The sequence below is a fragment of the Vipera berus genome (genome assembly GCF_964194415.1).
Source record: "Vipera berus genome assembly, chromosome: 5".
Lineage (NCBI taxonomy): Eukaryota > Metazoa > Chordata > Lepidosauria > Squamata > Viperidae > Vipera > Vipera berus.
Window position 1 is genome coordinate 85,712,003 of NC_138207.1, and position 15,505 is coordinate 85,727,507.

Genomic DNA, 15,505 nt, shown 5'->3' on the forward strand with positions numbered 1-15,505 from the left:
AACAAATTATCATGATGAGAAACATAATTGTGCAACTGGAAGCCAATGTTTACACAGCTAATTAGCAAAGTACATCACATTTTCTTTGAAGCAGGCTTATCCTCAACATGGCTTAGGGAAGCCTTACTGGCAAAGTAGTAGTTCAGCAAGTATCAGGAACACAGCATGATTGGGCAACCCCTTTAAGTGTTTGCTGATCAACAGACTGCATTACTAAAAGAATCTCGACATTCAATGTTACATCAATTCACTTTCTTCAGCCCATTTTTGAGAACTGCTCTGCATCTTCAATCATGGCCAGTTTCCTATACCATGGAGAAATTACTCATGTCTTCCTGTTTTGTGTACACAATCAAGTGTTCTTTCTTTCTTTCTCTTTCTTTCTTTCTCTATCTATCTATCAATTAAATTTCTTTGCCACCCATCTTGCTGCAAGGCAACTCTGGGTGCATTACAACATCATCTATTCATGCCTCTTCAATCACCAAGCTTACCCTGAATGCACATGCCAATTTGGTGGGAAAGTTCAACAGACCAAGTATACACCTCAAAGCATGTATTTTAATCCATCAACATCGCACTTCATCATGGATCTCAAGGAAGTTATACATGATTTACTGATAGTTCCCCACAGAAACACTAACAAGACCCAAAACCTTAACCCAAATCTGTATTAAATACCTTCCTAATATATCAGCTTCTCTGCAGGAACTCAAGTTAAACTGCGCTCTCTGTATTCTACCAACACTAAGCATTTACAAGGCTTAATCGCTTAGAGAAAAAGCAGTGTGGCATAAAGCAGCTGTATGCAACTACTTTTCATTGGGATTTTAAAATGTTGATACAGGTAGTTGTCAACCTACAACCACATCTGAGCGCAAAATTTCTGTTGCCATGCGAGACAGTTAAATGAGTTTTGCCACATTTTACAATCTTTCTTCCCATAGTTGTTAAGTGAATCTGGCTTCCCTATTGATTTTGCTTATCAGGCCGCAAATGTGGTAACACGACACTGGGACACTGCAACTCTCATAAATATGAACCAGTTGCCAAGTGTTCAAATTTTGAACATGTGACCATGGGGATGCTGCAACGGTCATTTGAAAAACAGTCATAAGTTGCTTTTTTCCAGTGCCATTTTAACTTCAAGTGGTTACTAAAGGAATAGTTGCACATTGAAGAGTACAGTACCTATAAGATGGGAAGAAAATCTATAAAGGAAGAAATAAGACCTTTATGAAACCAGTTTCTACAATGGTTTTCACAACACAATAGAAAAAGAAATATACGAAAAATATAGCCTCTTCTCCACAACTATTAAGTTGGTCAAACAGCTTTTTATAAAGATCACGCTCAATACCAGGTGAACAGATAATTTTTCTAGGCAAATTAATATAATGGATATAATAGGTATCATTCAATATGCACTGGAAAAATCTACATCCCAATACCATTAGCCAAAACTGCCAAAGGTGCACAATTGTGTATTTGTAATTAGCACCCATTAGTTATGAAAGAATTTCTGAAACAAGAAGTCTTCTGCATTGAAAAATGTCCCATCCCATGGCCTTGGAATTTCCCCATGATGTTCTTCTCAACTTTTCAACCAAACTTCCAGAGGAAGGAATGCCAATTACAGTACTGCAATTCCGTGCTGGCATCACATTCACCACAAGTAAACAAAAATGAATGTATTTCAAGGCTTTTTCTCCATCGCTCATTTAGTGGTTTAGGGAAAGACCTGTTTCTTGTTACACAAGAGGTGAAACACGAAACAGGTAGCACCAGGCTGTTCTTCAGGCACAGCAAAAATTATATTATCTCAGGGTGGAGGAAGAACGCCTGTATAACTCCAATCTTTTTAAACACAGAAATGAGTCTGGACACATATCCAATACTGAGATTTTAGATTATTAGTGAATTCCCCTGGGGGAACAGGGCTTTGAAAGGGAGCATATACTGCAGACATGTCAAACACAAGGCCCGGGGGCCAGATCCGGCCCACGAAGTGGTTTCATGTGGCCCGCGAAGCCATCCTGGAAACAGTGAGGGAACGGCCCCCACTGCCTTGGCCCTGGCCCAGAGACCCTCCTTCTGCCAGAGACCCTCAGATCTGTCCCACTCCTGCCCAGGCCCCCATAGGCACCCTTGATGCGAACGATGTAGAGCTGGCCACGCCCACCCAGTAGGCCATACGCACTCTAGCCATGCCCACCCAGTAGGCCACGCCCACCCAGGCCACACCCACCCGGCCCCCTGAGGGCAACCGCAATGCTGATGCGGCCCTCAATGAAATTGAGTTTGACACCCCTGATATACTGTTTAAGGACATAAATACAAAAAAAAAACTGGTAGTCTTCGACTTATAGAGCCCAAAGTTTCTGTTGCTAAGCAAGAGTGTGAAGTGAATTTTGCCCCAATTTACGATCTTTCTTGCCACAGTTAGAGGCAGAATAAATAACAGTGGGAAGCACTACATAAACCATTGACTTTGCTTGTCAAAAAAAAAAGAAGAAATCACAAAAAGTGATCACGTGACCCCGGGGACATAAAATACAAGCCGGTTGCCCAGCGCCCAAATTTTGATCAAAGTATTCGGTGGGGATGCTGTTGTAATGGTGGTAAGTGTGAAAAACGGTCACAAGTCACTTTTTCCAGTGGTGGGGATGCTGTAATGTGGTAAGTGTGGAAAAACGGTCACAAGTCACTTTTTCCAGTGATGCCGCAACTTCGAGCGGTCACTAAATGAACTGTGGTTAAGTCGAGGACTACCTGTCAAGTCAACCGGGGAGAATAAGGCAAGGAGGCGGACTCTTTAATAAAGAGGGGGAAAAACATTTCAGGGTAGAAGAGAAATCCTGAGCTAGCCTGAAGCACCAAGCAAACCCAGAGGGATCGCGCTGACGGTCCTCATTTGATTTCCGAAAAGCCAACAAGAAAGAAGCTTCAACTCCCGGTTGCTATTGGAAGCAGGAAGAGCGACTGTTTTTGCTTTGCATCCTTTTCCCTTCCTGGGTTTGCTTTTACAAAAGGAAAAAAAAAGAAAAAAAAACCAAAGCAAAAAGCGAGATCCGGGACCCTACCAGGCTTTCAAGTTCCTCGAGCGTCCGTCCAACTGCAAACCTCCCTTGCACACCCCACGGAGTGCAAAAAAAGGTCCCGCAGACGGCAAGCGTTGGATTTGAGATGAGACAAGACACCGGCTTAGAAGCCGGTCTGGCGGGGCTGAACTCTCAAGACAAGTTGCAGAAATATACACATGTTGTACTTTGACAAGCCTTGGTGGAGCAGTGGGCTAATGCCTCCTTAAGTAACACCAGCTGCCTGCAATTAGTGCAGGTTCGAGTCCCACCAGGCTCAAGGTTGACTCAGCCTTCCATCCTTCCCAGGTAGGTCAAATGAGGACCCAGATTGTTGGGGGGCAATTAAGCTGACTTGGTAATAATGCCGCTTGGGGTGTGTGTGTGTGAAAGCCCTAATAAGCAGGCATATGCATAGAATGAAGGCTACTGCTAATGCTTGTAAGCCGCCCTGAGTCTTCGGAGAAGGGCGGGATATAAATGGAATTAAAATAAATAAATAAATGAGTGAGTCACTCTAAACACCTTAAAGAATCTGTCCAATTCAACAGACAAAAAAAGAGGTAGAAAACAAAACATGATACGCATACACAAAACACTTATAGGCATACACACATACACTTCTTCAATAAAAGAGCCTTGGTGGGGCAGTGGGCTAATGCCTCCTTCAGTAACACCAGCTGCCTGCAATTAGTGCAGGTTCGAGTCCCACCAGGCTCAAGGTTGACTCAGCCTTCCATCCTTCCGAGGTAGGTAAAATGAGGACCCAGATTGTTGAGGGCAATTAAGCTGACTTTGTAATAATGCCGCTTGCTTGGTTGGGTGTGTGTGTGTGTGTGTGTGTGTGTGTGTGTGTGTGTGTGTGAAAGCCCTAATAAGCAGGCATATACATAGAATGAAGGCTACTGCTAATGCTTGTAAGCCGCCCTGAGTCTTCGGAGAAGGGCGGGATATAAATGGAATTAAAATAAATAAATAAATGAGTGAGTCACTCTAAACACCGTAAAGAATCTGTCTAATTCAACAGACAAAAAAAGAGGTAGAAACCAAAATATGATACACATACACAAAAACACTTATAGGCAATACACACATACACTTCTTCAATAAAAGAGCCTTGGTGGAGCAGTGGGCTAACGCCTCCTTAAGTAACACCAGCTGCCTGCAATTAGTGCAGGTTCGAGTCCCACCAGGCTCAAGGTTGACTCAGCCTTCCATCCTTCCGAGGTAGGTCAAATGAGGACCCAGATTGTTGGGGGCAATTAAGCTGACTTTGTAATAATGCCGCTTGGGGTGTGTGTGAAAGCCCTAATAAGCAGGCATATACATAGAATGAAGGCTACTGCTAATGCTTGTAAGCCGCCCTGAGTCTTCGGAGAAGGGCGGGATATAAATGGGATTTATTTATTTTCATTTTAATTCCATTTATATCCCGCCCTTCTCCGAAGACTCAGGGCGGCTTACAAGCTTAGCAGTAAAAATAAAAATAAAATAAATATAAATAAATAAATATAAATAGGGCGCGGGCTTGCAAGAAGCCGGCGCTGCACAGAGAAGTGCAAACTCGAGATCAAAGTCTGGGGGAGCGGAGGGAGGTGGGGGGGCAAAGAGAAGGACTCACCATGGCAACCCCAGAGCCTCCCCCCCTCCGCGGCGTGGCCTGCGATCGACGGCGGCTCTCGTCCAAGTCGTTTCTTGCCTTGCCTCGCCTTGCCTGGTTCTCACCTCCGCGCGGGCTGGCACTGACCGGCCCGGGGCTGGAGGTTAAAAAAAAAAAAAGTCGCCCCGTGCACGGCTCCGCCCCCTCTTCGGCCTCGCGCGCGACTTAGACGAGGAGAGGGCGGGGCCGCGCGGCTCCCTCAATCAAGCACTGCTGAGATTGCCAATCGCGGCCGGCCCGGAAACAGACGCGCAGGCGCACTCCCCAAAGCCTCCCCTCCTCCTCCTCCTCCCCCCCCCCCGCCCTCATCCCGGGCTCGCGCCGAGGTTGGGCCTGTCGGCGCCCTCTGCTGGGCGCCTGGCGGTCTACGCTGTTCAGCCGCGCGGCGGGAACGCCGAGGCGCTTTGTCTGCGCGGGTCCGAGAGGTTTTTTTTTCTGCGCGCCTGAGAGACTTGGGGGGGTGGGGAAACGGGAGAAGCGTGTAGGTGGCTCTGCCGTATGTGTGTGAAGCTTGGGTTGAAATTACCCGTGATTTCCTTAAAACCCCTTCCGGATGCGTCTAGTGCAGGGGTAGGCAACCTCAGCTCTTTTAGGACTCATGGACTTCAACTCCCAGAATTCCTGAGTCAGCATAGCATAGCATAGCTGACTCAGGAATTCTGGGAGTTGAAGTCCATGAGTCCTAAAAGAGCTGAGGTTGCCTACCCCTGGATCTAGTGCCTGGATCTCTAACTGATAACAGTTTTCTTTTCTCTTTTTTTTATAGGTTATTTTTTCCCCTTTCCAAGACAGGTAGTCCTCGACCTACAACAGTTCATTTCGTGACCATTGAAAGTTACAACGGCACTGAAAAGATAATCTTCTCTTTTTTTTTTTACTGCGGGCACATTGGCACACATTAAAAATGAAATTTGGTTGCTTGCTCTAAAAGTATACACATACATAACACACATTTAAACATGTTATATACGACATATGTATATACCTAAAGGGAGGGCTTACATATAAATAACATAAATATTAATCACTGCCCATCTTGAATACATAACGGAAGGAGGAAGCTTTAGAGTTCACAAGGTTAATACCGTATGGAACAAATCTATGACTGAATCTGGCTGTTTTGCTTCGGATACCACAGAGCCTCCTCCCAGAAGGTAACAAGGAAAACAGGTTGTGAAGAGGATGAGTAGTGTCCCAGATAATCTTACGGACCCTGTTCAAGCAACCCTTCTGTGCTATGTCCTGGATGGAATTGCCAATGATCTTTTCAGCCATCCTCGCCACTCTGCGCTGCCTTCGTGTCTGAAGCAGTGTTGCTTCAAAACCAGACTGTGATGCTGTGTGACAGGATGCTCTCGATCGTCCCTCTATACTAGAAAGTGGTAAGGACAAGGGAAGGAAGATGTACTTTTCTCATGCGATGCAGAAAATGCAGGCGCTCTGTACCCGCTTCACCAGTGTCTCGCTGTTGAACGACCAAGCCAGCCTACTTGTTAACTGCACACCCAGAAATTTGATGCTGGTAACCATCTCCACGGGTGAATCATTAATACACAGGAGTGTGGCTGTGGCTGCCTTTTCTGAAATCAACAATGATCTCTGGTTTTTCCAATGTTTAAAACTAGGCTGCTTTTCTTACACCAGTTCACCAAACCCTCAACCTCCTTACAGTAAGCACCCTCATTGTCATTGTGCATAACGCCCACTACTGTTGTACCGTCAGCTTACTTCACAATATGGTTGGTGACAAACCTAGCACAACAGTCACGGGTCAACAGGGTGAACAGCAGCAGTCTTAGGATGCAGCCCTGGGGAGAACCTGTGCTCAAGAAAATGGTGTTAGAAATACTTGTTCCAGCTCACACATACTGGGCGTCTTAGTAAAATCAAGAATCCAGTTGCACAAAGGAGTGCTTAAGCCTAAAAGGCCCAGTTTGTCTACTAGATGTTAGGGAATGATTATATTAAATGCCAAACTGAAGTCGACAAACAACAAACGCACATGAGTATTTCTTTCCTCTGAGCCCCAGGCTCAGATGAAGAACAGAAGAAATAGCATCCTCTGTAGACCGATTTGGTCAGTAAGCGGGTCAAATGCTGGTGGGAGGCTAGATACAATAATGTCCTTTATCAGCCTCTCAAAGCATTTCATAATGATGGATGTGTAACCGGACAATAGTCATTGAAACCTTTAATTGTGGACTTTTTTGGCACTGGCAAAATGATGGCTGTCTTAAAACACAATGGGACAACTGCCTGCTGCATTGAGAGATTGAAAATATCTGTAAGAACACAAGCCAGCTCATCAGCACATTCTCTAAGAACCCGCTCAGGGATATTATTTGGGCCTGCTACCTTTTGAATGTTAACTTTCTGCAGAGTTTTCCAGACAGAGGTGACATCAAAGCTCAGCACTTGCTTGTCAGGATGGGGCACAGCTTTCCTAGCAGGGGTGCTATTTGATGCCTCAAATCTTCCAAAAAAATATATTCAGCTCGTTTAGGAAGACTGTCGTCTTTACATCTTGATAGAGCCACCTTATAACCTGTAATGGCCTGGATTCCTTGCCACATGCACCTGCTATTTGTTGGGTCCTGGAAAAAATTCTAAATTTTCTGACAAAGGGCTGGCTTTGCACATTTCATGGCACTTGTCAAATTAGCTCTGGCTGTTCTAAGTGCCAGCGTATCGCCGGATTTAAAAGCCATGGTTTTTCATTCGCCCTCACAACAATGTTTTTAAGATCACAGACATCCTCTATGCACTTTTGAATGTATGCAGACACCCTGGTGGCATACTTCTCAACATTTGTATGTTGGTTTATCAGTTGCTGCTTCTTTAAACATGTCCCAATCTGTGCACTCAAAGCAGTCTTGTAATGCTTCTGTAGCTCTCTCTGCCCAAACCCTCACTTGCTTCACTGTAGGTCTCACTCTGAGTAATAAAGGTTTATATGCTGGATTAAGCAGCACAGAGATGGTCAGAGGAGCCCAGGTGAGGGTGGGGGATAGCTCTGAATGCATTCTTGATGTTAGAATAAGCAAGATCCAGTGTCTTCTCCCCTCTGGTTGCAAAGTCCACATATTGATGGAGATGGGGAAGAGTAGCTTTCAAATCAACTTGATTAAAGTCACCCATTACAATAAATGCACCCTCTGAGTAGCTAGTTTGTAAGCCACTAATGGTGTGATAGAGAACATTCAGGGCCTCTTGTTTGCATTAGGGGGAATATATACAGCTGTGATAATGATAACAGAAAATTCCCTAGGCAGATAGAAGGGTCTGCATTTGATGGTCAGAAGCTCCACATCTGGGGAGCACAGACTTGAAACCACCTTGGCATTATTGCACCATCTGTCATTTATATGAAAACAGACACCCGCTCCCAGGGATTTGCCACTAAGAGCAAAACTCCGGTCCAGCCGAAATTTTGGAAATCCCATCAAGCTAATATCACTATCTGGGAATGAGGGCTTTAACTAATGTCAGGACCCACCCCAATCTACGTCTTAGGAAAGAAGAACTCTTGGAGACAGGATTGTCCAAGCAGGAACTTTTACTAAAACATGATTGTCAGTGGATAATCTAGACAGGATCTGGAAACTCTGTTGCAGATTGATATTTTTAAAGTGTCCCTGAGGAAAAAAACAAAACTCCCCTCAGTCCATTTGGTCAGTCCCAGATCAATTAAGGTTCAGGTGTCAAAACCTTCCATGGGAAAAGGGATCTTCCATGCCTTTACGACATTTACTTCCTCCCCTTCGGATTCCAATTGGAGATACAAACCAGAATCTTTCCCCCCACCTCTTTCTTTGTTCTCAGTTCAAAGGTTCTTTCCCTGGGCTTTTATAGTGGCCTCCAGGCAGGCTGAATAAACAACCTTGCATCTAATGCAGGGGTCTTCAAACCTGGCCCTTTTATGACTTGTGGACTTCAACTCCCAGAATTCCTCAGCCAGGCACGCTGAGGAATTAACAGCGTGCCTGGCTGAGGAATTCTGGGAGTTGAAGTCCACAAGTCATAAAAGGGCCAAGTTTGAAGACCCCTGATCTAATGGATAGGGATGGTCAATTAACATCTTCTCTTCTCCTCCTTGGGAATGGCAGAATCCAGTAAAGGGGGGAGATTTAGGGTTGCACAGATAGGGATTTAGGAATGGAATATAAATGGGTTGCTGGAATTGGGTATGTGTAGTTTAATGAAGAGAAGGGTGAGGGGTGACATGATAGCAGTGTTCCAATATCTCAGGGGCTGCCACAAAGAAGAGGGAGTCAAGCTATTCTCCAAAGCACCTGAAAGCAGGACAAGAAGCAACGGATGGAAACTAGTCAAGGAGAGAAGCAACCTAGAACTAAGGAGAAACTTCCTGACAGTTAGAACAATTAACCAGTGGAACAACCTGCCTCCAGAGGTGGTGAATGCTCCAACACTGGAGGTTTTTAAGAAGAGACTGGACAGCCATTTGCCTGAAATGGTATAGGGTTTCCTGCCTGAGCAGGGGGTTGGACTAGATGACCTCCAAGGTCCCTTCCAACTTTATATTATTATTATTATTAACTAAGTTTCTGTTGCAATGATGACACAGCAGTTTCTCACCTCCTGGTTTGTTTTTAAATTTAGCCTCAAGTAATCAAGTAACCTTCTTCAGCTCTGACTAGATGGTGGGAAGTGGAAGGATTTATATTTATATTATATAGTCAGAGCTGAAGAAGCCTCTTGGATGAGAAGTGAAACGTCTTCAAAGAAAAACAAGAAAGTCCATTTGCCTCCTGAAAAAAGCACTTTTGGGGACAGCCATACCTTGATAACCGAGAATCTCCATAGATATTCAGCTTTATAAAATCGGATCAGCTCTTCAATAAGGATTCAGATGACTGATTCAGATCCTCAGTCACATGTTCTATGAATGTGTCTGAAGAGGTATTGATTTTATCCAAAACCTTTTTTAGTCTGCTCTTTAACCAAAAAGCTTTCAAGAGCACCATGCAAGGACTATAACTGGACCTGCAATCTAAAAAAAATATGACGAATAAGAAAAAATAAATAGAAACATGAGTGTCCATGGGAGTGGGGGCTAACCAAGATGGCCACAAGTATGCAATCAAAAGCCCACTCCTTTTTTTTAATCTGCCTCACAACATACATCAAAAGTAAAGAAGACTTTGATCTCATGATTGTGGCCGCCATCTTGCCTTTTGGACCATCCAGACACTCCGAAATCAGAAAGAAAGGGGAGAAAAGATAATAAGGTGCTTTTCCCTTTAATAACCATTCTGATCGCTAGGAGAAACAGGTCAGATAGCCTGATGGACTGCTGTTTAGTGACAGATGAGAAAGGAACCAAACGTATTTTGTTCACCAGCAGATCTTACTTATTTTTCCATCTTCTGTGATTTCATAGACCTGCAACATGGGACACTTTTATCACAGGAGCTTTAACAAAAACAGATATTGATAGGAATGCTTCCATGCAATCCATTTGCCACATCAAAGCTTCCAAAGACAAAGACAGCTTATAGCACTCATTCTGGGCTGTTCCCTGACACCACTGGATGACATCGCCAGGGCTCGTTGCCTTGGAAGAGTGAGGAAGATTCTCAGGGATGACTCACACCCTGGACGGTACCTCTTTATTCTCCTACCATCCGGTAGGAGATATAGGAATATAGCCAGCCGTACCAACAGGCTGAAAAATAGCTTTTATCCGTGGGCTGTTAGGCTTTTAAATGGGACATAATCTTATGCAGAGTTGACTTGGGAGGCCGGTGTGTGGTGTAGTAGGTTCACATAGTGTGGTGGGATGGAGGGTTTGTTGTCACTGTGTGTTGGGGGGAGAGAGGAGGGGAGGCTCAGCTAATCTCAATGTACACATGTACTTTGGCAATAAAGGTTTATTATTATTATTATTCTCCAGAAATAGGATATTTATTCCCTGTTGGCCTTTCCCCCTCCCCCCACCCCCTAAATCTTAACCCCACAGCTTTGCTCCTTTTCAAACAATAGAAGCTGTGTAACAACTTCAGCATTAGCTGTGTAACAGCTTCATCTCCAAGCCAAGTCATGCTGAGCTATGCATTCTTCACAATCAGTGCAATGTTTTTGTGTCCTGTTCTCTGCTTCTGAAACTGAATCTACAAAACCAATGTGAGGCAGATATAATGCTTCAGTGATTCCTTACAAAGCTGCCCGTTTGACTTTTGCTTATATTGTCAATTATTTTAATGTTGCGGAAATAGCAAAGGTCCAAGAAGAGTTTTGCAAGTCTTCAAAATATGATTTCAGTGTTAAATAAGAAATTCATCAATCAGAATGGTAGAAGTATCATGAGCTGTCATTTTTTTGGAGCTGACGGTATTATGTATCTCAGGTTCCAGCTTTGTGCAACTAGAATTACCCATAAAACCACAGCAAACATTTGTGATTTCAAATCTTTATTGCAAATACGCAGAAGCGTTCAGACCGCTCATTTTCCTACAACATTTAAATAAACTCCAGTCCTTTCCTCTAGGTGAGTACAAGTTTCAGAAATAAAACCTTTGTCGTTGGGGGAGGATGAGAGGAGTAAAAATAATTCAGTTAATTCTCTAAAGGGGGAATTCTATCAGCTGTCTGAATTTCATGGCATTGAAATGAATAAATAATAACATTAATAACATGACATAATAAGTTACCTATGAAGTAATAAAGGTAGGATTAAAATGAATGAATGAAAAGGGTCTGATTAGGAACAATTTCAATTTTTTTTCAAAATTGATTTCAAAGAGAAAGAACAGAAATGCACTAAATGTTTAATTAAATTCAAGGTTTATAGGGCTTAAAAATGGCTGAATCATGCTGATTTTATATGTTTATATACTTTTGAGTTCAGAATGCGGTAACCCTGAAGACTATCATTATTCAATACAATTTCCCTTTAAGACCAACAGTCGGCAACCCATAAACCACGCAAACTTGGAAGATTGCCGTAAAGATTGCCAATGTCAATGTGAGTTGCTGCTAAACCTCAGCAGCAACCATTTGGCTTAGAGAAACTGAAATTTAGACCTCTGTCAGATCATAGAATATTACAAACTTGTTATTATTTGTTTTAATTCAAGAAGTGAGACTATGGTGACCGAAAGTGAAATTGAGAAGAATCTAGTTACTGACAATATTACCCTCTTAGCCGAGAAGCTGAAACAAATCTCCTTGGATTGTCCTGGCCAGTTCAATATTCAGTCGTTGAAGATCTCTTCTCAATTTGGTTGTCTCATACAGCATTCTTTGACCAACTCTCACCAAGTAATCCATATCCAAAGTAAGTATTTCAAAAGTACCCCCATCTTATGCACATCTGCCTCAAACTTTGGGTATATTTTTATTCTCTGAATTTTATAACATAGCTGTAACTTAGTAGAATAACACCTAAGGGGCAGCACGTAACTCATCTTGTTTGGGCTTGGAAACTAAGCACAGAGTGATTTGGTTAGCAGTTGGGAGGGAGACCGATGTGCAACACTAGGACGGTTAGACTAAAATGGAAAATCAAAATATTTCCTCTAGGAAAGCAGAGGCAAACCACCTCTCTACTATTTCCAGGAAAACCTGAAATCACCAAAAGTCAAGCACAACTTGAGCACGAAATTTAAAAAAGAAAGTAAATAATAATTATACAATGTTGCAGCACTTTTGAAAAATTGTGTATTGACAAGGCACTTTTAATTGGAGCTCAGGGCTTTTTTTCTCATAGAACGCTCAGAACGGAGTTCCGGCACCTTTTTTGGATGGAACCTTGTAGGGTAGGCAAGGCGGGTTGTATGACATGTGTGAGTTCCAGCACTTTTTTCTTTTACAAAAAAAGCACTGAGCAAAATAAAGTGTTTTTTGAAAAATAAGTCTACACCAGTATTTCCACCTGTTGCAGCTTCTGAGGAAGAATGTTAGGCAAGTAAGCAGTGGAGGCTTAAAGAAGTGGAGAAGTACTCAAGGCCCTCCTTTATCTACTTGTTCCCTCTAAACATGTGGGAATATCAGAATACTCTTTCTGAAAAGTTTCAAATTGGGGAAAACCAGGGCTTTTTTTGTCATAGAACGCTCAGAACGGAGTTCCGGCACCTTTTTTTGGATGGAACCTTGTAGGCTAGGCAAGGCGGGTTGTATGACGTGTGAGTTCTGGCACCTTTTTCTTTTACAAAAAAAAGCACTGGGGAAAACTATCAGAATCAACTTTACAAATACATGCCTGCAATTCACAATTGGGGGAGAAATTAGAAAAGATGGAGAGAGGACAGTGCAGGAGGGGCTGTTTTAAGGATTGCAAAATTTAAATAATCATTTTTTTGTTTTCTTTTTCTTCACCAATGGCTTCTATCTGTATACCCACCACAGAGAATACCTCGAGTGGTCCTTGCAAATTGAAGTTCTGCGCCCAACAGTGGACTGCAGATTTTTCTAGAATCGATCCCGCATGATTCTGAAGGTCACCACTATGAAATACAGTAACAAAAACAAAAAAAATCAGGAGTTTGGTGGCACCTTTTCTAATTAACAAATTTTATGAAAAGACATAAACTTTTGGTAGTCGCAGTTCCATGCCTTTTCACAAAATTGCTAGGAGGAAAGAGTGCTACCATACTTCTGATTTTTTTTGCCATTATAGACCAACACAAGGAAGCTAGATTTCCTGGACACATGAAGAGAATTATATCTGTCTTGACATGTAACCTGCATCTGGATAACCAAACTCTTTTTATGAAAGCTTATGCCTTTTCGTAACATTTCTTCGATGAAACGCGTATTGCCAGATTCCTTCTCTTTCTGTAAATCTCAAAGCAAATCTGGAGGGTTACAGAATTTGAAACGGAGAAGATTATGCATACAACAAATATTGAAAAGATTATCTGGATCTTATTGGATTTGTTTCAAAAGTAAATTCAGGTCTTTTGTCCCAAGTTGTTGAGCTGCAACTTGTGTTAGCCTCAACTGACAACAAGCAACTTTCTCTCACGAATTAAAACAAACAACGCACAAATTCAGGGCAAGAATATGTGTGTCACACCTTCCTACTGCTTTGCTTATAGTCACTATTTGTCAATAGTTCTTTCTCTCATAACTTTAACCATTTCCCTCTTTCTCCTCCTCCCTTCTTTCCCCTACTGGTATATATATATAAGATCATCAGATGAAGCAACCTATAATCCCTGGAATTTTATGCAATTTTAAATCCACAATACTTTGACATTTTGTTTAGAGACTTTTTTTTGCAGGTTTGAATTATGCTTCCGAACTTTCAGAGAAGACAATGATAAAAATTCAGATGCCTGGAGTCCAAATGCCAATTGGTGACCCACTGCCTATTCCAATCCCCAAGCTTTCAATAGGTTAGTATGGAAAGATTTATGTTTTGTTTAGGGATAGGTTATAATTTGACTGCTGTTGTTGTTGTTAGTTGCGAAGTCGTGTCTGACCCATTGCAACCCTATGGACAGCGTTCCTCCAGGCCTTCCTGTCCTCTACCATCTTCTGGAGTCCATTTAAGCTCAGGCCTACTGCTTCAGTGACTCCATCCAGCCACCTCATTCTCTGTCGTTCCCTTCTTCTCTTGCCCTCAACCTTTCCCAGCATTAGGCTCTTCTCCAGTGAGTCCTTCCTTCTCATTAGGTGGCCAAAGTATTTGAGTTTTAGCTTCAGGATCTGGCCTTCTAAAGAGCAGTCAGGGTTGATCTCCTCTAGGAATGACCGGTTTGATCGCCTTGCAGTCCAAGGGACTCGCAGGAGTCGTCTCCAGCACCACAGTTCAAAGGCCTCAATTCTTTGGCGCTCAGCCTTTTTTATGGTCCAACTTTCACTGCCATCATTGCAACTGGGAAGACCATAGCCTTGACTATACGCACTTTTGTTGACAGGGTGATATCTCTGCTTTTTAGTGTGCTGTCTAGATTTGCCATGGCTTTCCTCCCAAGGAGCAAGCGTCTTTTAATTTATTTGACTACTACCCCCAATAATGGACAGTCCAACACATCTTGAATACCACCGTAATCAGGGTGCTCTGATTGGGATTGGTTTATGTGGATCTGGGATCCAGCTTTTGCTTGAGCAGTGACTTGGACTAGGAGACCTTGAAGAGGGTCTATGACAATTTGCCACAGCCAACTCACCACAGCCAACTCACTGTGGGACAATGGCCAACTTTCACGGGAGAATTCACTATGGGGCAAGAGTTACACTAATATCAAAGAAATAGTGGAACAGAATCATTTTTAAAAAGGATGCAAAAGAAGGGACAGAATGAAATGTGAATGACAAAAATTAAAATATTTATTTATTTTAAATCGTTAAACTGAATTGTTAAATTGTCCTGCGGTGAGTTGGCTATGGCAAGTTGTCCCGCAGCAAGTTGGCCATGGTGAGTTGGCCGCAGTGAGTTGGCTGCGGCAAGTTGTCCCATTCCATCTTGAAGATCCCTTCCAACTCAGTTATTCTGTTATTTTTCAAACCACTCCCATTATTTCTTCATTTAAAAATGTAAATTAGAAACAATAGTTGGCAACTGCTAAGGATTGTATTCTGTGCCACCACAACTCCTTTCTGCTCCTTTCCTCTCTCAACCCAGTTATATCACTCTATGCAGTGGTTTGCAGGAATCTCTTGTCAGCTGTCCACACCCGTAAATACATAAGGGATGTAATTAAAGCAGATTTGTCAAAACAAAATTTGGCAAACTAATAAACTACATGCCATAGGTGATCCACAACACCTGTTTTGCGGTCTCAAGATTGTATCACCT

General features: G+C 42.8%; 1 protein-coding gene across 1 annotated transcript in view; it reads right to left on the reverse strand.

Moving 5' to 3' along the window:
* SGPL1 (sphingosine-1-phosphate lyase 1) overlaps positions 1–4,927 on the reverse strand; it is a 68,441-nt gene extending 63,514 nt beyond the window's left edge. Inside the window, exon 1 of the mRNA XM_081328219.1 lies at positions 4,702–4,927. Coding sequence (XP_081184345.1) covers positions 4,702–4,704 — 3 coding nt within the window. The 5' untranslated portion in view covers positions 4,705–4,927. The remainder of the gene's footprint in view (positions 1–4,701) is intronic.
* Between the last annotated feature and the right edge of the window lie 10,578 nt (positions 4,928–15,505).